The sequence below is a fragment of the Sprattus sprattus genome (assembly GCF_963457725.1).
Source record: "Sprattus sprattus genome assembly, chromosome: 9".
Classification (NCBI taxonomy): Eukaryota; Metazoa; Chordata; class Actinopteri; order Clupeiformes; family Clupeidae; genus Sprattus; species Sprattus sprattus.
In genome coordinates this window covers 11,800,697-11,828,042 of record NC_137928.1, presented here as the reverse complement: position 1 = coordinate 11,828,042, position 27,346 = coordinate 11,800,697, and the positions used below count along the sequence as shown (strand labels likewise).

Below are 27,346 nucleotides of genomic sequence, written 5' to 3'. Positions count from 1 at the left end.
TAAAGCACACACACACAGAGGAAGGAAGGACAAAAGAAGAGAAAGAGAAAGACAAACTAAATGATTTAGAAACTAGACAAATATTTAAAAAAACTGGGGAGAAACAAATGACCCAGTATGTGTTTACATTCACAGACAGTCAGGTAACATACACATGGAGTAGCGTACTTACTGAATACTGGGCTTGATTTACTAAGCTTTTGCTCCAGTGCATTGTTTGCACCACTCTTCTCTGGAGGGGAATAAAACAAAGGTTGACGTCAGCATTGCCATTCAGAAAATAAACAATGGAAGGGGACGCGTCCATGGCCACACTCCCATTGCTTCTATCTGACCAATCCACAAGTAGCATACAATAACCGAAACACAATTAATTTATTTCAAAAATATGAATCTTCATAGTTGTAAATCACAAGGATTCCAATTATTTCTATATATGTGAAATGCAAGGAGGTGTTTACAAATTCTCAGTGCATTTGTCACAGGTGTTGGATCGAATGTAATGATCAAATGTAATGATATATGTCACTACTGCGTTAAATGCTTTCCGGCTAAGTATAAGCAAGATCAATACTAATCATATAATCATCACATTACTAAAGAGTCAATCACGATGAGGACATATTTCCCTTTGCCGTGATTAACACATAGTAGTTGGCACTACACATGGCCCGACTTAAGTCATGCAAATTGGCAGGCAATGAATAGCAAAGGAGGGAACAAAAGAAGCATGCAATCCGAATCTTCGACACAGTCTGCTCTTCCACCACATGACAAGTAGCCTAACACAGCGATTTCATGGTCTAAATGTACTGAATGCTCCCCTCAGTAATGACTTTCGACCCACTCAAAAGACCTTTCCCACATCCAAACAGTGGCTTTAATCAAGCAGTACCTCAAATCAAAGGACCATGAATGAATGCTAGGCATTAAAATGACTGCATGAAAGGAGGACATGCTTTTTCAAAGGGGCATGCAAATCATTGGTAGAAAGCCTGTGTAAATATGGTCCATCATTAAACTGACTTCCTCTCAGCATTTCCATCTATTTCTGGTTCCTCTTTGTTAGACTCTAGAAGTCATTACCAAGAGTGAACCGTCTCCTCTGTACCAAAGGACTCTGACTGTTGGCTACAAGATTTCAGGGAGAATATGGATCACTGTATGTCGAATTTATAGAGACTTCATAGAGTGCTGATTAGACCTAGACGGACTACTTGACAAACTGCGGTTATGAAGAGTGTAAATATGAAATTATGAGAAAATTAAATCAGACCTTACAGACAAACACAGGGTGTCTGAGAGAGTGTTCACACTGAACTGAATACTGTGCTGAATGCTCTGTGTGTTAAATGTAATGTTACCTGTAATGAAAAACACACTATATTGTTAATTGTGGTAATTGTAGAAACAATGTTAGGCAAATGGTAGTTTGCTGCATTACACACGTCGCTCTGTACCTGTAAACTGCCTGTCTGATGTTCCTCTCGCCCCAAATTTGGTCACGAGTTTGCCATTGGACTGGAAGATGAAGACGCAGCAGGCCTTGTTGTCGACGGCGATGATGTGGCCATTCTTGTCCACCGCCACTCCCTTTGGTCCCATCAGCCTCCCTGCTCCGATCTTATTCTGTCCAGGAGCAAGCCAGACATGTTTTCGATGTTGTGAGGTGATATATTTTGACAGTTGGTGATTAAGGAAATGGTTTGACACAAACAGACTCAGACATGCACGTCGGTTTGTTCCAAGTCTGTTTGTATCCCAATTCCTTGGAATTTAAACCATATCTCATAATTTGAGATATAGAAGTTTGCAGATAAAGTGGTTCTCGCTGGTCGAATTTATTAGTATTATTATGCAATTTAATTTCAGAGTAATGTTTTGAGCATTTCATGTTGTCCCCACACAGTTACCTTGAACTTCCCATCTGAAGAGAAGATGCTGACCCATCGGTTGTCATAGTCAGCCACGATGATGTCACCGTTGGTATCTACAGTGACCCCAGTGGGGCGCTGCAGTTGGCCTGGGGAACGACCTCTGACCCCAAACCTCAGTTTAAACTGCCCATCATTTGAGAAGACCTGCGAGGCGGGTAGGGGGAGGGGGGTTAGTTTGAAATAAGTGGGATTATCTTGATTGACATGACCAAAGCCTGCAAAATCTATAAAAACGACATGTCTCTGAGTTATAATCTGTTACTTACGGCAGTCCTTAACTAATCTCTTAAAAGGTGCTTTTCACTGACATGCACTAACCTGTATGCACTGGTTGTTGCTGTCAGCCACCACAATTCGGCCATTGCTGGAGGCAGAAATACCTTGCAGGTTGGTGAACTCCCCCCTTTCACGACCACGTGTACCTAGAGACAATCAATAGCACAACACATTCAGACGCTCGACACATGAGCACATTTCCAAGTGACACAAAATTTTACAAATTGTTTATATATACTTATATTTACAGTGTCATTAAGCTTTAAGCCAAGGATCTCTTCATGCACACTATTCGAGTCGACAAACCACTAATTGTAGAATTAACAGAAGTTTAGTAACATAAAGTGCTTAAGGAATGAACAATTTATCTAAAGTTCATGGAACACACGATAGAGGAAACGATGAGAAACTAGCATAGACTGGGAAACTACCATAGTGGTGACCGCTGTATAGGGAAGTACAGTCTCTCTAGGCAGGGGATGCGTTTACTCACCCACTCTGTAGATGAGCTCATCCTCGATGGGGTTCTCCTTCTTCTTGGTGGTGCTGTACATGCTGGAGGGCCTCCTGACGGCCTTCTGCCTGACGTGGCCACCCCCTCCCCCGCTGGGCGACTTCACCCTCCTCTTCACGTCGTCGGGCGACTGGGGCACATCCGAGGCCTTGACGGCGCGTAGACGGAACGGGCTCCCGCGCACCTGCTGGCCGTAGAGCAGCAGCTGGAAGGAGAACTCTCCATCGCCGCGCACGGAGTAGCTCACCTCGTACGTGCCGTTCTTGTTGTCCGCCACGTCGGCCTCGACGTGCGTCGCGCCGTCGGCGCAGAGGATGCGCGCGCGCAGCTCGGCGTTGCCCGTGCGCACCAGGTCGCCGCCTTTGTCCTTGGTGGTGACGGTGACGGTGGCCAGCTGGCCGACCAGCGCGTGGCGCAGGCCATCGCCCGTGGCCACGCTGGTGTGGCCAACGGCGGCGGTGGTGAGCAGCACGCCCAGGTTCTGGATGGAGCGCCGCAGGCCCTCCGTCTCCACCTGGCAGTCCAGGTGGCCGTTCTCGTGCGGCCGCTCGGGGAAGTCGTGCTGGGCCAGCGCCGACACGCGCTCGCCCATCTGCTTCTGCACCAGCAGCACCTCTGTGGCGCTGCCGTGCGACAGGGCCTGCTCCGTGAAGCTGCAGCTGCTCAGGATGTTCTCCTTCCCCTGCACGAGGGCTGCCAGCTGGGCCTGCAACACCTGGAGGAGGGAGGGAGAGAGAGAGAGAGAGAGAGAGAGAGAGAGAGAGAGAGAGAGAGAGAGGAGGATGAGTGACAGGGACAGGAAGAGATAGTATGGTGAGGGAGAGAGAGAGAGAGAGAGAGAGAGAGAGAGAGAGAGAGAGAGAGAGAGAGAGAGAGGCACAGTGGCGAGATATAGCAAAATATTAAGACCGAAAGAGAGGTAAAGAGAAGATAAGTAGAAAAAATAAGATGGAAAATGGGAGAGGAAGAGGATGATAAAGATAATAAATAAATATAAGTGACATGAAAAGGGTCAAAGTGAAAATGCACAGAGAAACAGAACAATTAAGGAAAGAGAAAGAAACAAAAGACCTTAGAAAAACATAGAAAAAGTCTACAGCTTGGACCTTCATTCAGGTCAGCAAGCATCCTGTCAATACTCTGCACTGTCCTATTGAGTCTTTTAGAGGCCAATTACTGCACAGGACAACCTTCAAAGAGCATAAGATCTTCTTGTTCAATTTAAATTGACCTTCTCCTCAGGTAAAAAACCTCACTGGGGAGTTTATTTAGCTCGCCATTTGTCGGAGGCAGCTGAACAGGCTTTGAAAGCCAGTGAGGTTCAAACCAAGCTGTGTTAAAAGAGATTGAAATGGCCTTGGTTGTCAGTCCGTGGGAGCAACTCTGTCAGACAGGCTTATCAAAATAAATTGGTCTAAGGAGCCGTAGCTGCCATACTGACACAGCATGCCAATGAGCCTGGGCCCACTCAGAACAAGTGAGAAGGAACGATGCAAGAATGGAAAAAAAAAGAAACTTAAAAAGAGAAAGTACATTGGGTGCTGCGAGGGAGAAGGAAACACAATTAAAAGGTATAGTCCTCGATTGTAAACCAATACACTCCTTTGTCAAATTCAGCTAATTGCTTCTCACAGTCTCACTGGTATGCGTGTGCTCAAAGCTCTCTGAATTAGCCAGTCAGCATATTACCTCAGGAGCACAGAGGAGAGGGGTGTAATTTGATTGGCTGTTGAGCTTAAAATATCAACAACCATTCACCAGAATCGTGGAGTGTTTCTTTAGGATAGAGAAATGATGAAAGAAAGTGATAAAGAAAGAAAGAAAGAAAGAAAGAAAGAAAGAGAGAGACACAGTGTCTGCTCACCTTCTGTTTGGTGCTGCAGATGTTCTCCAGGTCGGTGATGAGGGTGCTCTTGCGCTGGTGCAGCGCTCGCTCCAGCTCCTCGAACGTGCTGTTGATCTCGCTCACCGCCTCGTTCTTGCGGTCAGTCAGCTGCTTGGAGATGTCATTCACGGTGTCGATGGCCGCCGTCAGCTGGGGCAACCTGCAGGCAGAGGAGAGGATGGCAGTGTTAGGTCCAAACTTTACGTTGGAAAGACAGGGTACCCCCAGGATTTTTCATCTCAAATTTAAGACTTTTTAAGACCTTTTCAAGACCACTTTAAATGAAATTTAAGACCAACATCGCACCTTTCCTGATATGCGTATGAATGGGAAAAAAAATAGGAAATCAATCAATTAATCAATCAATCAAATAACTTTAATGAACAAAAGACAGAACCATTTACCAAGGAAGGCAGGATTACAATATTCGCTCTTATTAGCAGTGAGGCTAATACTAAAATACACAGACCATTTTGGATGCGACGTTTGGGTGTAACTAAGATTCGTTGTAACAACGAACAATAAACAAATGTTGTGGCGGCGTATCAAATAAGGAAGGAGGGTAAAAATTAAGACTTGATGAACGGAATTTAAGACCTGTGACACAATTTAATACCTTTTCAAGGCCTTAAATAATGAATACGTTTTTAAGACCCCGCGGGTACCCTGAAAGAGTTCAATCTCCAAGCTTTGATTAACAACACTAAAGTCAAAGTCAGGTTTATTGGGTCACAAACGAAACACAGCAACACACTATCTTTACTGGCTGCAAGTTACACTGTAAGGCTACTTCAAGGTTAAACATAATCCTTTGTAAAAATGTGTTGAACCTTTTCCCACACAAATAATTCTTTCTATGAAGGATGGAAAATTCATCCTTTATTTTGCAAACAGCCAGAGGTCTTTTACAAATGAGTTTCCTGAGAGAGGAAGAGAAACAAACTTTTGAACCCTGAAGGGATCTCGATTGCACCCTTAATGATGTGTGTATTAATGAGGCATGTATGATTCCGCAGTACACTTCTGTGGGTATTGCAGATCTTTGAGCTGAAGGCGTAATCCTTCCAAGTATATTTGGCCAGTAATGAGCTTTCTTTGAACTTCCACACACAGACAAGCAAAGTGGCAATATTTCTACGAAAAACGTTTGTTCTATGAATAAAAACTTTACAATTTTTGAAGATTTTGAATGTTACCTTCTTAATGTTAACTTCTTAAAAGATTGACAGGACTAAATTCTGGTAACACTTTAAATAAGTAAATGACTTTGACAGGACACATTTATTTTCACACACTTTCGCAGCAGTTTTCAGTGGAAACACATGAAACTGAACTGGCCAGCTATTAGTAAAGTACCTGTTGCGAATGGCATCTAGCTGGTTCTTCAGGGCTGATTTGTGCTGTTCTAGAACATCACGCAGCGGAACGGTCACGTGTTCTCTGTGCTCCCCCTCTGTGCACTCCAGGCACATTGCGGTCTCGCATGACTCGCAGTAAAACTCCATCACCTGCAGGGGGAGCAGAGGAGCCAGCGTGAAGAAAATATAAACAGACACACTTTATCAAGGGCTGCTGCAACTGTCTATTAGTGAGACAAAGCAACAAAATCAACACAGTAAATCAATCAATAAATCAATAAACAATCAGTTATTTGAAGGAATGTACTGAAGTTAACTAAATTACTAACATTGACTTGAGATTAAAGAAGGTTTAGGCGAATGCTTATCAAAGTTATACTTGTGAAATCAGCTGAATGAACAAGCAGTTATTGTAACTACTATTGTAACTATTAGTGTGTATTATTGCATGTATGTGTATGTGAGTTTATGTGAGTGTATATGTGTATGTGTGTATGTGTGTGTGTGTGTGTGTGTGTGTGTGTGTGTGTGTGTGTGTGTGTGTGTGTGTATGTGTATGTCTCTCTCTTTACCTTGCCCTCGTGGTTGGGGCAGGAGAGAGACTGGCAGGCGGAGGCGGCGCTGACTGACTCCAGCACGCTGCACGCCTCAGGCTGGGCACACTCAGGGTCACGCTGGAGCACCTCCATCAGGTTGGTGATGAAGAAGTTGTTCTGCAGCGCCGCCACGCCCTTCTCGGGCAGGATGGACGTCTGACGGCACACTGGGCACGACAGCGTCAGGGACTGAGGGGGAATGTAGTTCTGTAGGCATCTGTTGGAGAGAGGGAGTGGATGGCTGTGACTAATATGTTAAGACTACAAAAATGGATGTGTGTGTGTGTGTGTGTGCGTGTGTGTGTGTGATAATGTGTGTGTGTGTGTGATAATGTGTGTGTGTGTGGGTGTGTATGCATGTGGTGTCACAGCTTGTATTGGATTGATGCCTGTTAAATGTCAAGGCTGAACACATGTGGAATTCTAAACTGCTTAAAGAGTCATAGCGAGCCTCAGTGTTAAAGCATAATGAAAGGTTACCTCAGCAATATGTAAATATCAAATTCATTTCAGATACACAGAACATAATCAATAATTGAGCACAGAATCTCTTCAAACATGGATGTTTTGCTGTCTTGACTCTATGATGAAGAAACTTCAATGTGCTGCAATATGGCAATCGTATCCAACACGGTCAGCATTTTAAAATCCTCAAACCACAACAGCCTTGTGATGCAGTGACAGTGGCAGTGTCATAAATAGCCATTAAGTGATCTTACTGCAGGACGAGCGCTAGCTTCTCTATATTTAAGGGCTTACTCCGGCATAGTGCAGTAGAACGGAAAAATAAAAAAGGTGGTGGAGAACATTCCGGTTTTATGAGTCAAAGCGGACTGCGGGAATGAGTGTAGACTGCCAACAGGCTGTGTCATCATCACCAGTGTATGTGAATGCTCTCTTTCTTCAGTACATGGTTTCAGCATGACAACACAAGACAAGGCCCGACACATAACACGGGTCAGAGACCAGTGTGCAGTTTACATTGATATTCAATCCTTTTTCTTCCTGGCCTATTTTTAGGGAGGAGGGGGGGGGGGGATTTATTAGTCTTGTAAAGTCAGGATGATGTCATGGTATCACTTTGCTTAAAAAGACCACAGGGTGCAAGAGGCCACACTTAATTGCTATTCAAACCTCAGTCGCTGCCGCGTTATTGGCAGGTAATGGACCGTGGCCCAGTTTTTTCGGAGTCCAAGGGGGGCGGCCAGCTATTCAGATAGCAAAGCGGAGAAGCAAAACCGTGGAGAACTCGATTTCGCTGAGGCAAACATAATGTATCCGATCCGAGCGGAAAAGCTGCACATAGCGTAGAAGAGTGTCAGACATCAAAAGCCACAGTATGGGACCAAAAACAGAGCATATGTCTCCATATTTGTACCTCTTTCCCAAAGTCTACATTATTTGTACATCCAGGACTGCATACAACATAGGAGGGGGCGCTAAAGGGGTAACGCCACCTACTGCTGTAATCTTAACTACCCTTAGGGGTGTGTGAATATTAGAGTGGGTTAGGTTTGAGCTAGGCTGTAGCCCAAACATGACCAGTAAGTCATTTCCAGCTGCAGGGTTAATCACCAGAGAAACTGAGAGTCATTTAGCAGACAGGCATGTTTGACAACAAGCAAACTGCAGCTCCGTTAAAGGCAGCATTAACCTCAGTGTTTGTTCACACTAGTTAGTGAAGTCATTGCTTAGACATGACAAATACATTAAGAGAAGTAAATATGTATTTAATAGAAACCTTCCCCCTGGTAATACCTTTGCAAATAAAAAAGAGAAAATAAACTGTTGTTAAAAGGGATGACTTCCACAGCTAACTCTGGTACAGATGTACCCGAGACACCTGTTATTCGAGCTAAATGCAGGAGTGAATGCTTTGTGGAAACCTCAGCGAGTTCTTCAAGGGAAATAAGCCAAAAGAAACCATCAAGGATTTTGTGGATCAAAGAGCCCCTTCATCTCAGGACCGTATACTGTATGTGGAGCTTTAAAAAGCTCCTCTGAACTATCCTATAAAACCCCCATCCGGGATGCTTCAGACTGAAATCTCAGGCGAGTGAATGTGGAGGAGAGTTGCGGGTGTACCTCTCGCAGAAGGTGTGCAGGCAGGGCAGTACTTTAGGGTTGTGGTAGTGGTCGAGGCAGATGCTGCACACCAGGAACTGCTTGTCGATCTGCCGCACCACCGGACTGGTGCTCCCAGTCTCACGCTTGGCCATGGTGAGAGACATTCACGAGACGAGGACGAGAGGCCACTGGCACTACTCAACCTGCAGAGAGAGAGAAATGGGTTTAAATGTCAGATATTTTGACAGTTTGTTATTTTGTTTTGCTAGTTGGGTTGTTGTTGTTTTGCCAGTAGACACCTCTGTTTTGACAACAGGCGAGGTAGACAAACTGTTTTATCCTATCTGATAGATAAAGAGACAAAGAATCATTATGTCATGTTTTCAAATACAACACCACAGAATCTATTCTAACTAGATGCATGGAGCAAAGAATCATTATGTCATGTTTTCAAATACAGCACCACAGAATATACTAGAACTTTATGCCTGGAGCAAGCATTGTCTCACTAAATAATGAGATCGATGGAAAGATAAAGAAACAAAGACCCATGATGCCATGTTCCTCAATACAACCGACAACACAGACTCTACTACGCACTAATACAATTCCACGCATGGAGAACGTTTGAAAACATAAACATTGGAGGAGCAAGACAAGAGTTTTTTATTTTCTGTGGTCACTTCAACAAACTGAAGAACTATTCTGTTCAAGGTCTCTCCATAGCTGTGTAGAGCACGTGGCACATACTGTAAATAAACAGGGCAGTCCTGCACACTGTGAGACAGAAGAGCCTAAGGCTGTTTGGTGAGTTGGGGACGGAAGTGTGACAGGTCCTAATGGGCGTAAAGAAAAATGAGGAGATGTGATTAAGACCGCAAGGCCAAGCTCCGGAGCAAACTAATTACCCAAGACAGCAGTGGGCTTAGGAGAAGACATCCATCTCCGCTCGCAAGACGGGATGGCGTGACGACAGGTCGCACAACACACACACACACACACACACACACACACACACACAAAACAATCTGTGCACAAAACCAAAAACATTCACAAATAGACACACATAAAGACCCATGCACGCACTAAAACTATCTCTCCCACACACATAACTTTCCTAGTTTACTTACTGTGAGCAAGTGAGAAGCCTACATAGACACAAACTACATTTGCTTTTTATTGTATTGAGATAACGAAATAATCATAATCATCATCCAAATATTGCAAACCGTATAGACTTCTACTTCATGTTTTTAGTTTTTTCTGGCATTTGTTTTCCATATCCAGAAATCTATAAACCATGTACACATATTTTAGTATGTCCCCTAAACTACGCTGGACAGCTGGATATGGGAGATGGAATGACTACAGCATTACAGATTATAACTCCTCTCAGACAAAGACTAGTTCTGCCTCCCATGTCTCACAGCATGTGGGGGTTGGCAGAACCCCGCTAAGTTTCCCCACTGGGTCAAGAGCAGATTTATTGTTTACACACGGATGACACACATCTCCCCATCTGCACAGGCCTCTGTGCGGTTGAGCCGGTCTGATGAAGAGAGGATTAAACCAGTTTCTCCGACAACATCATTAACAACAACAGCAACTCCTGTTTTCGCCACAGCAGGATCCCTTTCCAGGGCCGTCTATTCAGCCTCCGACAGCTTGACCTTTCCCTGGCCTACGTGGAGCTCTCTTATCAAGCCTCTCTCTCTTTCTCTTTCTCTCCGTGGCCAAAGTGCTCCGGTAACTCTAGAAGGTTCCACATAATGGCGTTGCTCAGAACTCCATGTCAGTTTAAGGGATGGCTTTGTGTTGCTGAAGCAAGGCAGTGTTCACTGAGGGAGGTGGGATGGTGGTGGAGGGGGGGGGCAGGACCCAAGACACATTGCAGCCTTGGGCCCATCATTGTGACAGGTGCCACGTGCCAGCCTGCAGCTCAGATAGGAGGCCTATTTTAGATTTCCAGACAGAGCACAGAATAAAAAAGGGAAAATATACAGTACAAAAGGGGATTGGCTGTGCGGAGGTGGTGGAGGTGGTGGTTGAGTTGGCGGTCGCTTCCACCCCTCACCACAGTACCCATTAGTGCTAGCCCCCGACCTTGGCACCGTGTTTGCCACGCCGCCCCGGTGTTGGGGTCTTTCATCTTCAGCGTGACCTGAGACCTGTGAGTGCACTAATGACTCAATGGGCAGGGGAGCATTATGCTCTCAGTTCAGCTGATGGAGTCACACACACACACACACACACACACACACACAGCTCTCAGCTAATGGAGGCACAGCTCTAAGGCACAGCTGATGGAGGCACAGCTTTAAGGAACAGCTGATGGAGGCACAGCTTGCAGGCTTTAAGCACAGATGGATGCAGTAACGTGTCAGGATGAAATAAAAACACGAGTTAACACAGCAACTCATGAACACTAGATGTATATCAACTACTAGCATGTAACAAAGGGGGTTTCACAGATACGGTATCGGTGAGCTGGCACTGACAATGCGAATGTGTGAATGGCTTGATGAAATATTATGCCCACTGAAAGATGAAATGCACTGGCTCAGGGGTCAGTTCGTTTTAGGTTAACGATTATGCATGCATGCTAAAAGATTATGGTTCTCAGCAATACGGGAACAGGCAAACTGCAGCGTGAACACAAACTGGCTAGAGTACACGTGCATGTGTGCACTATTAAAGGTGTGCATAAGAGACGTGAAAAGAGATGTGAACTAGATGTGAGTTTATTTCATCTGTCTGACTTGCAGGTGGGTTCTCTGCAATGTCTGAATATAGTTCTGCATATCCTTGATATCCTGGAGGATAGCGGTGACAGCTGCACATTTTAAAATTATACATCTACATATTATGCAGTGTACGCATATTATGACTATGATCTCTCTCCCTTTCCATCTCATTTCTCCCTCCCTCTTTTCATTTTCTCTCTCTCTGCCTCTCTTGGTCACTCTCTTGCATATGTGTGTGTGTGTGTGTGTGTGTGTGTATGGATGTGTGTGTGTGTGTGTGTGTGTGTGTGTGTGTGTGTGTGTGTGTGTGTGTGTGCCAGAATATCTATGAACCGGAGCTTTCACAGAACCTAATTTGAATTGGAAGTTGAAAAAGTAAAAAAAAAAAATCATCCCCAGTCCCACTCTCAGTAGCCACTCTGTTTCGACCCAAGGGATGCAGCCTGTGTTCAAATCCACACCAGAACAGGCCTCTCATGCTTGGAGAAGCCTGCTGTGTGTTGCCCAACAGAAACCCCAAACCTCAGCTCCCCCCAGCACGCCCAGCATGTCCCTAGAGACCCATACCACCATGCAATATCAGGACTGCAGATCCCATGCAAGTGCGTTCAACAAAGCCCTCATGGTAACTGTCCCTGCTGCACCTGCTGTGGGGCCCACCGCCCCAAAACACCACACAAGCCACCGCTCTTTCACTGCCACTGGCCACGCCCTCTCACTGATAAAGCCCTCACACAGGAGATAGCATCTCCAAAATCCTGTTGGCCGATCCGAGGCGTATTGTGTCCACGGAGCAGACACATGCAGATTTTAACACATGCAGATTTCACAGGCAAAACTGCGCTCTCATGTGCAAGGCAACCTTTGTCTTCTCAGAAAATGTTTCGGTATAAAAATGTTCCCAACTTTTCAAGGGATTATAAAAAAAATTAAAAAGGTGGAAAAAAAAAACGCTGTCTGACACTGACAAACACACCTAACTAAAACAGCAGACTCTGCTTTATTGCAATTTCCTTTCGTTTGCATAAAAATAATAGATTGCATGGTATAGAACATATAATAAACCAATAATATTATAGCAATAGGATCCCTAATACATTTATGTGTATTACGTAATGTGTCGGTGTACCTACAATAAGCTTCTGTCAAATTAATGGCTGTGAAACCGACCCGTCACTATGGATGTGAACTGTCAGACCGGAATATGCCAAAATATTACTAGCATGTATCAAAGCCCACACACTGTGAGTGTGGGCTGCTACTGTGAACCAGTGAAGCTGAATAGCTGAAGACCATTTATATATCCTGTTTCGGAAGAAGGTATGCCAGAAACATATATGGAAAAGAGTGGGCAAAGCCAGGGTATTAAGGGTGAAGTCTCTTAAGCTCATCACGTACTGAGTAAATCAATGCTAGAGTCTCCTACTTTCATACTCATTCTCGTTCATACTCTCTAACAGCTGTCAGGACATGTTCATCTAAGATGACTGCAAAAGGTTGAAGTCTGCAAAATGACCAAAGGAACAGATTCCGAAAGCAGCTCACCACATTAAAACACCACACAGCAGGGCTATAATGCAATGCCCCGTCAGCGTCAAGATAAAGAAAACCACCTCCAAACGGGGTAACAAAGCCATTCATTCAACCCAGCCTGGGTTACATTGAGCCGACACCACGTTTAGTCCATCAGCCAGGCCAACCTGTGGTAATACTACGCTGCTGCGGGTCATGACCTGGCTAACCATAAGACCGGCAGCCGCACAATAGCAGCTGGAAGTGGGGGCAGAGGAGAGCAGAGGAAATGCAGACTCACCCTCTGTCGCTCCGGCAGCCATGGCCGCCTACTTCCCCCCCCGTCCCCTGACTCCAGGGGTCTTAGACCAGCTCCATCCTAGCGGGACGACTCAGCTGTTTCTCTCTCTTTTTCTCCCTTTTTTTTTCCCTCTCTCTTCCCTAGAAAGCCTGGCTCTGTGTGCGGCTGGGAGCCGCGCTGTCTTAGATGGAAGCGGAGCGGCACTAAACAACGCCCCTCAGCTTAGCTCAGCTCTCTGTGCTGTGGACGTCTATCTCTCTCTCTCTCTCTCTCTTTCTCTCTTTTTCTCTCTTTCTCACTCTCTCTCTCTCTCTTCCTCTCTCTTCCTCTCTCTCTGTCTGTGGTCCTCCGGCTACAGATTGCTAATTATCAAGCTCGGAGAAAACAAACCAGACGTGACCTCAGACAAAAAAGACAGAGCTGTATTCTAGCTTAACTCTTGTTCAAGATTCACAGCCCCCAAAAAAACGCAGAGCCGAGATCACATAAAAGGGAAGTCTTAAAATGGCAACTCCCAGCACACAAAACACAATCCTCCTCCCAGTTCCTTCCTCGGGTTTCCAGCTGGCCTGGAAGGAGAAGGCGAACGGCAGAGTGAGAAAGAGAGCTGAAGCTCAGTGGGAGCACCACCTGCCTGTCTGTTCTGCTCAGACACAGGAATATGAGAGGGAGAGAGGGAGAGGGGGGGGGGGGGGGCTGGAGAGAGAGAGAGAGAGAGAGAGAGAGAGAAGGAAAGAGAAATGACAGGTTTGGTACACATCCTTGTAGGCTACTCAAAATCGCATTACTTGAGGCAGCTGCCCCATGCAGTATGCAGAGCAGCTTGAACAATGGCATTCTTTCCTGAGTCTCTGATTTGGCACACTATTCCCTGGCCCTGTACTCACTCCCTCGCTTTCTCACAGACACACAGACACACAGACACACACTCACAGACACACATACACAAACACACACACACAGAGAGAGCCAAAAGTACTGTTTTATGCAATGTTCAGCCGTGGTCAGAGGGTCTTGAGGAGGCTGATCAGGCTTCAGGCTGAACAAACCCACATCCCAACAACACACACACACACACACACAAACCAAACACTTAAAGCACACTACAGATCCCTCTCACCGTCTAATTCACAATGTATGCACACAAACACACACTCAGACACTCCCCTTAACTGCCTGATTTCTCCTGACACTCCCTCCTTTTCTCCCTCTCCCCTCTCTCTCTCTCTCCTTCCTCTCTCTCTCTCAGACTTCTTTCTCTCTCTTCTCTCTCTGACGCTACTAAATGGGTGCAGCTGAACAGTGACATCACTGCACACTTGCTTAGACTATTCCTTCTGGCTCCACCTCTACTAGGCTCTTCATTTCTCACTTTCGCTCAGTGCATCTCTCTATTTACTTTCTTTCTCACTCAATCTCTCTCTCTCACTCAATCTCTCTCTCTCTCTCTCTCACTCAATCTCTCTCTCTCTCTCTCTCATTCTGACTCATTCACACACATTCATTTCATTCTTTGTGACCACATGTCTCTTAAAGTGTATGTAATATGTTTGTGTTTTAGAGACTTTTAGTCACTTTATAGACTTACAGCAATGAACAGCCCTGTGTTTATATAGGATATAAACAAATGGGGGACAATGAATAAACACTGTCTAAAACCATACCACAAAAACAGTGTGTGAATGATCTAAACTCCATAAAAGTATCATACTTCCTCACCAAAAAGCAGCGGTGGTGGAAGTGCTTCACTGGATCTGTTAAATCACTTCACAGGAACCAGATGGAGGAAGTATCCAGGGGGGAACAGGAACCAGAACCAAGTTCAGAATATGACCCCCACTGCTGCAGTGGCTGTGGTTGTGCTTCTGTGATAGAGCTCTGATTAACATAATCTTGAAGGACTGAGAGCTTTAATCACAGCTCAGCGTTACTGTTCACTGTTATACTACGGATCTGATTTCCTAACTAACAGGACTCAGTGCTTCTGCTATATCACACTGGTCCGTGGTCGCTATGAATGAGGCTAGCTGTTTCCCATGACCTGCTAAGGGCTTGGCAGCTCTTTATCACCTCGTTCAAGAGTCAGGAAATAGTCAGGGCTAAGTGACAAACATAATACATTTGTAGCGGGAAGGCTATCTATTCACTTGGGTATGATTTACGACACATTTTATTTCATTTAGATCCACGTACAAGACCTCCAACCTTATCAGAGCCATCTCCACCACTCGCCCATCTATGATGAACAAAACCATTCATTTTCCACCTCATCTGCTAGTAAGTATGGCCCAGACATACAGTACCAGTCAAAGGTTCGGACACATCTTCACAAATGTTTTCTTTACTTCAATTATTTTCTACATGGTAGATAACACTTTTTTCATTAGTACATCATTCCAAATGTGTTCTTTCGTAGATTAAATGTCTTCAGCAGTAGTCTACAATGTAGAAAAGAATAAAAGTAAAGAAAACACTTAAAGGTGTGTCCAAACTTTTGAGTGGTACTGTACATAGAGGTGCAAACAAGATCTAAAACTAGAGCCACGTTAAAGCTTTTGTCTCTCAGGCTCACAACACGCAGCAGCTCGTCCAGATAAAGACTTAATTGAAATGTTTTTTTTTTTAAGTAGCAGCATTATGGTAATTGTGAGACAAAGGCCTGCAACCCTCTGTGTGATATGCTACACATTCCCACTCTGGCTTAATGGGCTTAATGACCCCCTGTGGTCAAAGCCTCTGTGAATCGTCTGGACACCAGAGTCTCTCCGCCCGAAGACGCCCTCTCCAGACACGCACATGGGCACACACTGACACACACACACAAACACACACAGGCAAAATATTTCCTGTATTCATATGCCCACAAACAACCAGTGATCGACCAGGAGGAGCTAATATATACCTTATTAATTTTTTAAACAATATTAATTTCAAAATTGCTGTTTGAAAAGTCACCAAAAGGCTGTAAAACAGGTTTGTGAGAATGAATGTTGATTTCAAAGATGATAGGCCCCTAATGCTGTTTGAAGACGCATTATGGAGATTTGTCTAAACTAGGGAGATATAAAACACTTGCCTTGCAAACACCAAAAACAGGACAGTAGGCACTGGCTGACTCTTAAGCTTGCTAACTGATGTATTATGGTGATATATTTTGGCGATTTGGTTCTGTGAAAAAAGCCTTTCTTGCAGTTTTGCCGCATATTCGACCAGAAGCACAAAACTAGTGTGGGAGTCTGGGTGGCTGATGGGAACACAGGTGTGTTTATATGTTCTTCCAAAGAGACCTAAAGATAGTAAAAAATTCTGCATAATTCGTTTGCCATTTAAAATGCTAGACATAATTCAAAATTTGGCCAAAACATCCTTATTGAATGCTACACATCTAATGACATGACTGACATCCTCATAAAACCATGCTCTGAAGACTCCATTTTAATTGGATTGGAATGCAGGCTTAATCTGTAATTTGTCTACTCTATGTAAAGGTGGGGAGGCGGCTCAACCAGCCCGTCATTCCTTTCTCCTTTGGGTCTTAATGAAATTAACAGCAACCCCCACAACCCGGTTTGGGAGAAATGGGACTTCAGCAAAAATTGCTTTCTTTGTGTAATTCCCTCTTCTCTCCTAGCGGTCGGCTCAGATTGAGGCCTCTATGACTCATTCACCAGTGAGTGTGTGCTTTGAGTACGCACGGACGAGAAGGGGGCAAGCAGGGTTTTCGGATAACTTCACCATCTATTAGTCATGGCTATCTGTGTGCCTCATTTTGCTGTGTAGAAGGGGATGTAAACCTTGTCTGTCTACATTAGTTGTTCAAGGTAGCGCCTGAGCCAACAGACAGATTCGTCTTGCGCCCAGGCTCAATTATTGATGCTGCGAGGTGTTACGTAAGCACCGCTTGAGACAGCCTTTGGCCAGGCACGTCTGCTGAAGAGAGGGAAAGGGGGGCTGTAGTCGGAGGCTTTCTGAAGTCTGAGTCATGCAGGCGCAGGGGGCGACATCAACCTCCCATGGTGCTTCTGATGTGCAGGTAGGCTTCGGATAATGATAGCGCTGGTGAGGATGGTGATGAGGAAGATGGTGAAGCTGCTGCCTGCAGACAGGCAGTTCTGGGTCTATTAATAGACACACAGAAAATGAAGGCCTTGTCTGTCTGCAGCAGCCATCTCACTGGAGATATCATCATCATCATCATCATCATCATCATCATCAACAACACCATCAGCCTGCCGGTGGGCTCTGCCTGCACCCAGCATGGAGGCATCATTCATCAGTGACCGTGTGATGGGTGACCTCAGATTCACCGTCTCACCAAGGCCTCCTTCCCTCCCTGCGGTCCCGTCCAGAAACGGACAAACAGGTTGGTGTTGTATTCCAGAACAGCCCTGTGGACCCTGGACCCCGCTCAGCCATCTGATCGAGGCGGCTCTGTTCTGCCAAGAGAACCCGAGCCATATGGAGCATGCCCACTGCCAAGATGCACATTAATGCAGCGGCAAGAGAGAGGAGAGCAGGGGTGGGGGGGGGGGGGGGGGGGGGTTTGTACCTGAGAGCAGGAAACAACTAAAGCAGGAGGGCCAAGTCCCTCGTTCATCAGTGAGAGGCCAGCAGTATTAAATGGAGCAGCTGGAGCTGAAAATACCTATGATCCGGTTTCTGCCTGGGTCACAGTGCAGGGCTCTACAAATAGCCATTGAGGAGACCAGGAGTCAGACTCAGGTCAGGTTTAGGGTTAGAGATAATACAAATGAACAAAGCAAGGGGGGGGGGGGGGGGGGGGGGGTGTTGGGAGGAAGCCAAACTCACTGATGCATTCCGTATGAGACGGGAATCAGAAACAGTGAAGTAGCAGGAACAAAAACATACTTGACTCTGTGTTGACACAGAACATATTCTGATGGAAACTGCTGGTCAGAATCGCTGTTCCAAAACGCAGTTCAGTGCATCTTTTGTTACCATAACAACTTCTGCAGATATAGAGTTTACGTTAGGTAACAGGCTAGTTTTGCTATGGGACACGACGGGTCTTGCTGCTCCTCCTTTGATTGGTCAGCTGTCTAAACAGCGCTTCACAAAGGTCGTTTTTGACTAAGAAGTTACATTTTTATCAACCGAGAAAAAACGCCCTGAGCTGCAAAAAAAAAACTGCTGGTGACAGCGTTTCAAAGGGTTGATCAGGGCGTTTTTGAAAACACCATAGGATTGTAATGTAAAACAGACGCTGGCCGCTTCAAAAAAAGACGTTACGCGTGAACACAGCCTTACAATACAGCGCTGTGCAAGAACCAGGGTGACAGAGGTTTGTGAAAGAAAAATAAGACATCCAAACCAAAATAGGTTGTGCATTGATGCAGAAGGACAGAGAGACTGCTAAAAGGGTCTTGAAACCCTGTAATGCATGCAAGAACGACACAGACAAAAATATTACAGTAAAGCCAACCAAACTACCCAGTACACAGAAGGTTACAGTACAGGGCTCTTCAAATAACTGTGGAAGAGTGGGATTCAGGTGAAAGCAAATGTATAAAAAGCAAAAAGTAAATCTAGAGCTAGTCGACTGACCATGTATGCACACTGTCAGGGGCCTTTTAAAAGGAGAGACGGAGAGAGCCCTCAGATGCACTAAGGCATGGATGAAACTCAGGGACATGACATGCACGACTGCCCCAGTATGTTAGTTCATTTGTCTGCTGTTTTATTTAAAGCTGACCTCGTTTGGAGTGAGTAGCTGGAGGAGGAGGGAGGTGGAAGGCACGTTTGGACTGTAAACAAGGCTGAGAGTCCTGAAGTCAATCACAGTTTGTCTGCATGCCAAAGGTAAGGTCAGGAGAGCACAAGCACACTGGGCTTCAGCTTCTGCAGTGTGTGTGTGTGTGTGTGTCTTAGAATGATATTTTGTGTCTATCCTTTCACTTCTGCCCACCCTGAGAAGAAATTGTACAAGTAAGAGCTTATTTGTATCTCTTCATTTCGAACACCGCCGGTAAACTTCCAGCCCAGGCTCCCACAGCTTTCCCCCGCAGTGCTCCGCTTTGATATATGCACTGTTCTGATCCTTTGTCAGTGTGGAGATAATCAGTTATACAACTGCACAGTTTTTCCTGACGGAATGCAGCAGAGTGACCCAACCCTGTGATTACATAATGCCGCCTTCTCCTTACAAATGCATCGCCTCAAGTTTACTGTGCTCCACTGATGTTCAAATAAGTGTCTTCATTTTACTGTCAATCAGGCGACAACAAGCAGACGGCGAAACGGAGAGAAGGGGAAGGTTGAAGAGATAATTAAGCTCACTTACATCTAAGTGCAGTTTAGTGCCAAGAGGCATAGTATTAAAACCACAGCACAGACCTTATAGTTCAGGAGAATGGTCATAATGCATGATAGTGTAAAATTTATATCTTAGGGCTATCGAGCGATAAAAATGAATAATAATTACTTACACACACACATCTGTCAGATTGAAGTGATGTGATAAAGTAAACAAGCCTTGGTAGTGTGATGCTAATGGCAAACAACAGATACTTCAATAAACTTTATTACGTGGAGAACACATTTTCTTTATTCCTGATTAACCCATCACATAGACTGTCTAAAACTAGCGAGCTAACTAAGTTAGGTAACATCAGACTATACTAACAACTAAAGCACTGGTAAAATTGTATTGCTTTTTATCCAAAGCAACGTACCGTCATCTTTCAGCATTCGGTAATCAAACCCATGTCAACCACTTCAAAGCAGTAATGCTAACCACTGCACCACAACGCCAGTGTACATAAATAATTGCAAGATGAGGCTGTAGACCACTTCTAACTACCAATACAGCCCAAACCATCGGGGCTAACTCTGCACAATACTAACTATTACCCCAACTCAGACTGGCCACTATTCTTCTAGAGGTAGCAATCTAAATCCATTCAATATGGCTGTCACTGAGCAGTTTTACTGTTGTAACTGTGCACAGTGGCATATGGGGTCAACAGGCATAATAGAGTGCGATTAATCTGCGTTCGTTTTTTTGGACACATTATCTTTTTATAATGAATCAATTAATAAAAATGAACATGTTATTTGTTGTTGTTATTCTGACAACCCTAATACACCTCATAACTCACTAACAGTCTGCTTAATTATGGTGAGGAACCCAAACCTTCTGTCTAATGCCTTAAGAGGCTTTCGAGAAGTTAACATGCTGTGGCAAAAAAAAATATTGGGCAGCCATTGTTTCTGTGGAATACATCAAGTAGAGTGGGAAGGTCTGGGAGATGGGTGGGGATACTGGAGAAGGAAAAGAGAAGGGGATCCAGCCACACAGGATGTTACTACTGGTGCTATGGCTCTGAAAATAAAGTCTCAGTGTAAAGTGAGCTCTTCTTAAAGCCCTGGAGGGGGAGAGCTGACACAGGGCGGCCATCCAGAAGTACCTCTCTCTGAAGGGAGGCGTTGGACCGCGGGGCAGTCTATCAATCACAACAACAACAACAGGACGCCGCCATACCACAGCACTTCCTTCTCACATCCTGTGGATCGGGTCTGGATTTACTCCCTCCGTCCTGTCAGGTCTGGCTCATTCATGCGTGGGAGTGGCTAAGGAGTGTCGAAACGTGCTGTTCCAGTAGAGAACTGTGATAGACCTTAACTTAATGATGGGGATCGAGCAGTCTTGAGGACGGTTCAAGTTAAGGAAATCTGTATCTCTGAAGGTTGTGTGTGAACTGTAAGATTCTGAGAGTATGACCTGTTCACAAATTCTCTTTTAAAATAAAGTAATACTTCCATTTCACAGGACTGCTGCTTACAGAAAGACAAAGACGGTCTTCCTCCCTGCCCCCTAGGTCTTTAGTTGTCCTACAGCATTTTCTTAATTATCCTTAAGTTGATTTCCCATGGTAAGGCAGTCATAACGGTTTATACAACACCCTTCACATCCATCAGATATGAGTCTGGGACTGTGGGGCCTGGATGGTTATATGTGAGTTACACGCCTCTCTGGACCTCACTGAGGCTGTGCTGTGGCTGCATGATGTTATCTTCCTGGGGCCACTCCCATACTACAGCATTGGGGATGCAGGGGGCTGCCATACGTGGGAACGTGCCTAAAAGCCAGAGACGTCTGGCTGCAGCGCTGCACACCACAGCTGAAATGGTTCAACAGGGTGGGGGGGGTGGGGGGGAAGGAAGATCACTTTCATGGACACATTCTTCTTTTTACAGTTAACATGTGTGCATGTGTGTGATTTCACTACATTAGTTATGTATGTTTAGATTGGGGATGGGGATGGGGTTGGAGTCCACAAGTATCCGTGTAGAGAGAGTGCAGTAACAAAAGGTCAGCTTGCAACTACTAGTTATTCACTAGCCAATACTATTGGAAGCGAATAGGTCAAGGCATACTGTCTGACTTCTCCATTCTTCTCAGGGTTGCACCTGGGTAGTCCTAGCCCTAGCCCTAACCCTAGGCACTGCTCCTCATACAACGGCCTCATTTTCTCTTGTGAACAGAAAATCCTTTTTTAAGTGGTGGAGATTCTAAAAAAAAAGTCCTTCAGCAGGGTTGGAGCTGCTTCAGGCCCAGCTGGGGGTTCATCTACAGGGCTGAGGGCAGACGGCCCTGGAGGGGAGGGAGAGAATCACATCTCCATTATCTCTTCATCCACCCTCACTGTGCCTTCTTTATTCTCTACTCCTTATTTTCTCTCTCTGGTCCACATTTTGTATTCTAGGCACATCCTCTTCGAAACACACAATGTTGACAAGTGATGATATGTCTGCGTGTGTGTGTGTGTGTGTGAAGAGAGGACTGGAAGGTGAGTTGGAACAAATAAAAAAAACGTTTCCATCTGACTGGGGGAGGGGATTTGTTGAGTCACAAAATTTCTATCTGCCAAACTGCCTCCATCTACACAACTGCTGAGGGGTTTAAAAAGGTGCAATAGGTAGTTTCTTAATCCTAAATAAACATGTTTCCAGGCACACCGTATTGATGGTAAAAAAAAAAATCCCAGTCTTGATTCTTAGTTTTCCATTTTTTAGGCAATTTCTTGGATTGTATGTCCAGAAAAGTAAATCGCCAGATAACTTCGATGCAGGGATGAGTCACAGTTTCAATAATACTTTCAAAATGACATTATGTCTATGTCTATAAATTATGTCTACAAACATTTGCCAGCAAAAACTACATATTACAATATGTTACAGACTCACTTCACCAAATGACATATTTCTTATTCAAATGTACTGATAAAACTACAAATACATGTTCATTAAAATCAACACATTCAAATCAGACGTGATATTTCATTGCATCGTGTATCATCATTGTATCATTCGTGTACAAGAGAAGGGAGCGGCCAAAGCAGGGTGTCAACCAACTTCACGGCTACGACTGATCAGCTAAATGCCTGGAGACATGAAGGCGTGGTGACACCCCAAGAAGATGTCATGGCTGCCTGTTCATTGACTGCAGAGGGATGCGTACGGACTGCAGACTTCACACAAAAGGTCAAAAGATGCTCCACTGTGTGTGGGCACCGCCCTAACTCCTGACGACATGGACGCACACACATGCCCACACACACATATACACACACACACACACATATACACACACACACACACACACACACACACACACACATATACACACACACACACACACACACACAACTTCCTTCTCTTCACACCTACACAGCCGACCACATGATCCTGCACACGCACCACAGACACACACACACAGACATGGCGCATGTTTATTGATTTACCGCTGACGGATGGTTCCGCTAGGTCGCCACTATTGGATTCATATGGAAATGAGAGCGACATGCCTGTCTTCACACGGCAAGGCAAGGCAAGGCAAGGCAGCAGGCTGGCCTCTCCAGTGCTTTAAGACTAAGCTCCAGACTACAGCACTCACTCTGGAGGCACTCAAGAAGACACAGGAGGCAGAGCCACAGACAAGAAAAAATGTGTGTGGTGAGTGTTTGAGAAATAAACAAGGTGGGACTAAAAAATAAACCCTAATCTTGAGATGGAGGGAGCTCTTGCAAGAGGCAAACACCCCGCTGTTTGATCAATACCTGACTGACGCACTATATTCACTTTAAAAAGCAAGGCTAGGAAATAAAACGAAAGGGGTGAGAGCGTTTGCTTTTCATTTATTTAGTTATTTTTCAACATTTCCGCTCTGTGAACATAAAGGTTCCCAAGGGGGATGACAACCACCAGCCTTATCTTTTAACACTATCCAATATAGACTTCAAGCCTAATATACCCTTGCCTGGATGCCGATGACATTTTTATTTAATTGATGCTGATGAGTCACTGGTATTCTGCATGGAATCAAGTCAAATCCTTTCATGTATTGAAATTGTAACAAAGCGCTGTGTGATGTGATCACACTCATCACACAATACAATGTCAAGCATCAGAAAAACAATGATGAGAGAGGAGAGGGAGGCTTTTCGGTTTCTCTTTTTCTTTAAAAAAAAAAAAAAAACAAGTCTAGAAGCATGATCTCATCAGCAGTGCAAGCCAGACTGTGTAAACCCATCTAATAATCGCTGCCCTGGCGCGGGAAAGACCATCTATTTGTCTGACACTAACTGCACTTAAACAGTCTTACGAGGACAAGCGCAATGTTCCCTGAGAAACTGCATCTCATTTATCTGATTGTAGAAGCTCTTAAGACCTCAAACGACGGGTCAAGAGCAATGCCAATCTTGATGGAAAACCAGAGAATATGCTTTGCCTGGACATCCTTTTAAAAACAAGAGTCAGTGAGATGCTCCCTCGTCCGAGATAAACACTACGCTGCGCATTCACTTAATTTCAAATTGAGGGAGAATGATCATTTACCTCTGTGTATTAGATTGCAGGGACTCGATGCTGCAATACAAGGCTGACATGAGGAATCTAATGGCTGTTTTGACTTGAGGCCTGTCCTTTCATTTCTTTTTGACAGGCAGGATTCTGCACCCTCATGACAGATGCTCTCGTCTGTCAAAGAGTACATTGTGTGTACGAGAGAGGGGAAGAGAGAGAGAGAGAGAGCGTGAGAGTGTGTGTGTGTGTGTGTGTGTGACAGAGAGAGACAGCAAGAGAGTGTGAAACAGAGAGACATGCAAAGTTAGACCTACAAAGCACCGGTCTGATATTAGGGAGATGACAAAATGCTGCTGCAAAATAAGGCAGACAGAAAAAAAAGGTAAACAGGGAGTAGGTCAGACAGAAGGTCTGCTACTCTTTTGAAACTCATTTAGGACTCGCTTGAGGCCAGTGGAGTGGGGCGGTCGTGTCAGGGTGACGGGACATTACTCGTCTAAGCCGAGGAGCCCCCTAAGCCAGCTGCAGCCGTGACCGAGCGGCTGTTAACAGCCAAGGTGCAGTCTGTTATTCCACGTGGCGTCAGACAGATAATATTCCTATTAGTGACAGCTGAGCAGCCTTATCCACTGGCCCCAAACAACTGGCCCCTTTCCACAATGACCATTTCACCTCTACAGCCCTAAAAGCTCCCTTAAAAGCGCCGACTCTTTTTATGCTCATGATTTTATCTTTAGAGAAGGGCTTGTTTAAACCATAGCAAAATGTCATATTTTGAAGCATAGGATACTGACCTGAAATCAGCCTGAAATTTGACGATGCAAAAAGCACAAGCATGGGGAATGGAGGCAATGTCCCTATGCTCCAAATATGGGGCGAACCAATGACAGACACCCAGACTGAAGCTGACAGTGGAATAGACGGGGCTGAGATCTGCCGGCTCCTCGCCGGATCAGGGCCACGTCTGGTCCAGAATCAGCTGCTGCCTGAGGATCAGCTCTTGGCTTTAAACTTGCCTGGTTTAGGACCAATCCATATGCCTCATTTAGAAGTTTAAAACTCATCACACTAGATCTCCTGTGTGCTGTAGCCTGAACATGTGTTGCTGGTGTAGTGACCGGCCATGTGTGAAGACCACTAGATGTCCTGTGTGCTGTAGCCTGAACATGTGTTGCTAGTGTCATGCCATGTCTGTCATGTGTGAAGACCACTAGATGTCCTGTGTGCTGCGGGCTGAACATGTGTCGCTGGTGGAGCGGCCGGTCATGTGTGAAGACCACTCCCATCTCTAGCCAACTTGAACCGTTATCTTTTTTATGGGCTGTTAGCGATAATACCTGATTTACCCTTGAAACGAGGCCCTTTGGACAAACCAAATGTAATTTAGGGATTTGGACGTAATTGCCTCTATCTTTTCCATTTCACGCTTGTTCGGTTCATTTGCTCGCTCTGCACACACCGCTAACTTCACCTCACTGGACTTTATCAGTTGTGCAGTTACACAAGATTCAACACACGCTTTCCTCACTTTATCAGTCCTGGCTTCAGTGAAGATCGGCGGGTTAATCTAAAAGGACTCCAACTGTCAGAGCATATTCCTTCGGAATAATCCAACACTATTTCTCACAGATGCACAAATGCCTGGCTGGCAAATGCCTGGTGTTCTGTGTACAAGCCAGTGACCAAGCCAGTCCACAGGCCAGTGAACTCCATACATGAGTGGAGGTGTATGGGGTCTGGAAGCAGCGTCTGCACAGAGACCACGGTGACTCTCTGCCCGGCAGGCATGTCACTACACACATCCGCTCATGGCCCCTGCTCTGTATGTGACCTCAGGTGGCAAAAATAGCATCCTCTAAAGCCTCACAGGGCAACCCTCATGTAATACTGAATGATATATTCACATATGTGCCACGAGCCAGTGTAAAAATAGAAACTACCAGCTCTACAAGAGACAATTTAAACAATGTATGTTATAAGGATTAAACTAAAATAGTGTTACATGATGACAGACATGTCAGAAGTTAGTTTAAATTATGGTTTGAACCAACAAAAGACGACATTCTTTTATGATATTATTCCAACCAATCACACAACACCAATACACAAGGTTTTGGACACCCGAATGGTAGAAAACGACAAACTGCACATAAAAACCTTGTTCACGCAGGTACACCTTTAATATGAACCATGCCAGCCCGAACCCCAGTCATCCTGTGCCCTGCCCAAACACTGCAGCACACAGACACACACACACCCACATGCTTACACAACACGCTACATGGGGCACCAGTCAGGCAGCCTCAATAGACAGATGTAAGGCTTTCCATTGAAAGAGGATGACGAACAAAAGCTCCTCTTTTTCTCTCCATCGTCCGCATATCGCTTGCGCCTCCATTTTTTAGTATGTGTAACAACTCAACCATGCTAAAAAGCATAACAGACAAGTAAATCACAGCCCTAGCCCAAGATTCGCTAACCACGCAGCTGTCAGATACGATTAATGAATTATTAATTCGCTCAGTCTCCACCGTATTGTGCCATATGCACGTACGAGTAGCGAATTGTGGACAGTGTAAGGAAAGGCGGAGGAGAAGGAAGAGGAGGAGGAGGAGGACCGGCACTCCTAATGCAGTGAGACAAAAGAGGAGCAGGATTAAAGGAGGGTACTCACATGAGACTCCAATTGAGAGCCGATGAGGAGTCAGCATCGCTCGGCTCGCCGGAGGCTGCCCATTGTCAAATCCGCTTCTTTCGACCGCTCCCCGGGAAGAAGACAAACCCAGACGACAGACGTCAGAAGCGAGGGCGAGTGAGAGAGAGAGAGAGGGGGGTCTTGTACTGTAGAGAAGGGGGGGAAGTGAGAAAGAGTCTTCGGTGGGAGAGACAAGGGAGAGTGGACAGGGATTGAGGGTGGGAGATTCTACAGCGGAATGGAGGCCAAACTTGGTCCTCATTGGCTCAATTGGGAATGGGAGGGCCCATGATGGCCAATAGCTGAGCTAGTATGCAAATTGAGCTAGGTTAGAGCATCCTCCCACTTTTGCCTGGCTGAACAGATGATGGGGTTGCCAGAGCTGCCTGCTGCAGTGGCCTACACACACACACACACACACACACACACACACACACACGTACACACACACACAAGCACATACCCCCCACTGCCCATAAAAGGTCAGTGAGGATGCTTGCTGCCACCTCGGCTGCCTGAAGAGAAGATGTGTTGCAATTCCAGCGTCACACTCTCCGTCGCACACACGTAGACTACGTAGACACAAGAGACCAGCGTTAGCACATTCATGGGAAGACGAGTGGCACAACAAAGTCCT

The 27,346-nt window shown here is 45.3% G+C and overlaps 1 protein-coding gene across 1 annotated transcript in view; it reads right to left on the bottom strand.

Annotated features, from left to right (window-relative positions):
- The window catches only part of LOC308370466 (tripartite motif-containing protein 2-like), a 31,191-nt gene extending 4,401 nt beyond the window's left edge, over window positions 1-26,790 (bottom strand). Inside the window, exons 1-9 of the mRNA XM_080845116.1 lie at window positions 26,689-26,790; window positions 8,652-8,836; window positions 6,543-6,783; window positions 5,969-6,120; window positions 4,592-4,772; window positions 2,707-3,442; window positions 2,256-2,359; window positions 1,914-2,081; window positions 1,461-1,629 (exon numbers count right to left, since the gene is read on the bottom strand). Coding sequence (XP_080701242.1) covers window positions 1,461-1,629; window positions 1,914-2,081; window positions 2,256-2,359; window positions 2,707-3,442; window positions 4,592-4,772; window positions 5,969-6,120; window positions 6,543-6,783; window positions 8,652-8,797 — 1,897 coding nt within the window. The 5' untranslated portion in view covers window positions 8,798-8,836; window positions 26,689-26,790. The remainder of the gene's footprint in view (window positions 1-1,460; window positions 1,630-1,913; window positions 2,082-2,255; window positions 2,360-2,706; window positions 3,443-4,591; window positions 4,773-5,968; window positions 6,121-6,542; window positions 6,784-8,651; window positions 8,837-26,688) is intronic.
- Window positions 26,791-27,346: the final 556 nt, after the last annotated feature.